The sequence below is a fragment of the Ursus maritimus genome, unplaced genomic scaffold, assembly GCF_017311325.1.
Source record: "Ursus maritimus isolate PB19 unplaced genomic scaffold, ASM1731132v1 scaffold_6, whole genome shotgun sequence".
Lineage (NCBI taxonomy): Eukaryota > Metazoa > Chordata > Mammalia > Carnivora > Ursidae > Ursus > Ursus maritimus.
Genome location: NW_024426774.1, coordinates 15,363,991 through 15,365,341, shown reverse-complemented (window position 1 = coordinate 15,365,341; position 1,351 = coordinate 15,363,991). Strand labels below are relative to the sequence as shown.

The following is a 1,351-nucleotide window of genomic DNA, read 5'->3' as shown; positions in this document are numbered from 1 at the left end:
GGCCCTCATAGCACCTTGCAGCAGTTGATGCAGCCGTTCTGGGAGCCGTAGCGCTTCTGCAGCGCGGCGCGCGTGGCCGTCTCGAAGACCTCGCGCACGCCCTCCTTGGTCTTGGCCGAGCACTCGAGGTAGTCGTAGGCTTGGATGCGCACGGCCATGGCGCGGCCGTCATCCGTGCGCACGGGTTCCTGCTTCATGCGGGCCAGCTCCGTGCGGACGTGCTCGTCGCTGCGCAGGTCTTTCTTGTTGGCCACCAGGATGATGGGCACGTTGGGGCAGAAGTGCTTCACCTCGGGCACCCACTTCTCCGGGATGTTCTCCAGCGAATCGGGGCTGTCCACTGAGAAGCACATGAGGATCACGTCGGTGTCCGGGTAGGAGAGCGGCCTTAGGCGGTCGTAGTCCTCCTGACCCGCCGTGTCCCACAGCGCCAGCTCCACCTGCTTGCCGTCCACCTCGATGTCGGCCACATAGTTCTCGAAGACGGTGGGCACGTACACCTCGGGGAACTCGTCCTTACTGAACACGATCAGCAGGCACGTCTTGCCGCACGCGCCGTCGCCCACCACCACCAGCTTCTTGCGGATGGCCGCCATGAGCGGGCCGGGCCCGGGCAGCAGGAGGGGGCCCGCGAACGCCTCGCTGCCGTCCCGCTCGCCGCTCACTGCTCACCTCGGGCTGCGCGCTGGGGGCGAGGGTCGCTAGCTGCACCCGGGACCCGCGGCGGCGCGTTCTCTCGGTGCGCTCCGGCTGCCGCGGCGGGGGCGCGGGGGCATAGGGCGCGCCGTGCGTCTCCGCGCTGCTCCCGAGCGGTGGCCGCTCTTCTCGCCCCGGGCTCGGGGTCCGCGCCTTTGTGCGCAAACGGTGACGGGAACGGCGGAACCGGCCTAGTCCCCTCCCCAGTTTCTGTAGGTCTCACCCTGGGTACAGGAGAGCGCTCGAGTGCGGCCAGACTGCGGTGGCAGATGCGGGCTGCGGCCCTAGCGCCTGCTATTTAAAGAGTTCGGCCACTTTCTTAATATAGCCGCCCAATGGGAAGCGAGCCGACTGAGCTCATCGCTGCGGAGCTTGGCTCTGATTGGCCACCCGCTGCAGCCCAGGGGCGGGGCCGGCCGAGCTTGATTGACGGCCCAGGCCGCGGGGCTGGGAGAGGCGGCGACTGGGGAGTCTGCGCCTCCGCTGGCGCTGCGGGGTTCTGGCCGCACCAGTGCTCCCCCCGCTTTGCCGCTTCTTTTGCGCGCGGGGCCAAGGCCCCGAGCTGGCGGCCTGGATCCTGCCGGGCCTGGGCGAGCGGTTCCGGGAGAAGGCAGCACTTTGTGGGGCGTTGGCGACTCCCTCCCACTCAAAAATG

The 1,351-nt window shown here is 68.8% G+C and overlaps 1 protein-coding gene across 1 annotated transcript in view; it reads right to left on the bottom strand.

The window, feature by feature from the left end:
- RHOB (ras homolog family member B) overlaps positions 1-965 on the bottom strand; it is a 4,734-nt gene extending 3,769 nt beyond the window's left edge. The window contains exon 1 of the mRNA XM_040622931.1: positions 15-965. Coding sequence (XP_040478865.1) covers positions 15-596 — 582 coding nt within the window. The 5' untranslated portion in view covers positions 597-965. The remainder of the gene's footprint in view (positions 1-14) is intronic.
- Positions 966-1,351: the final 386 nt, after the last annotated feature.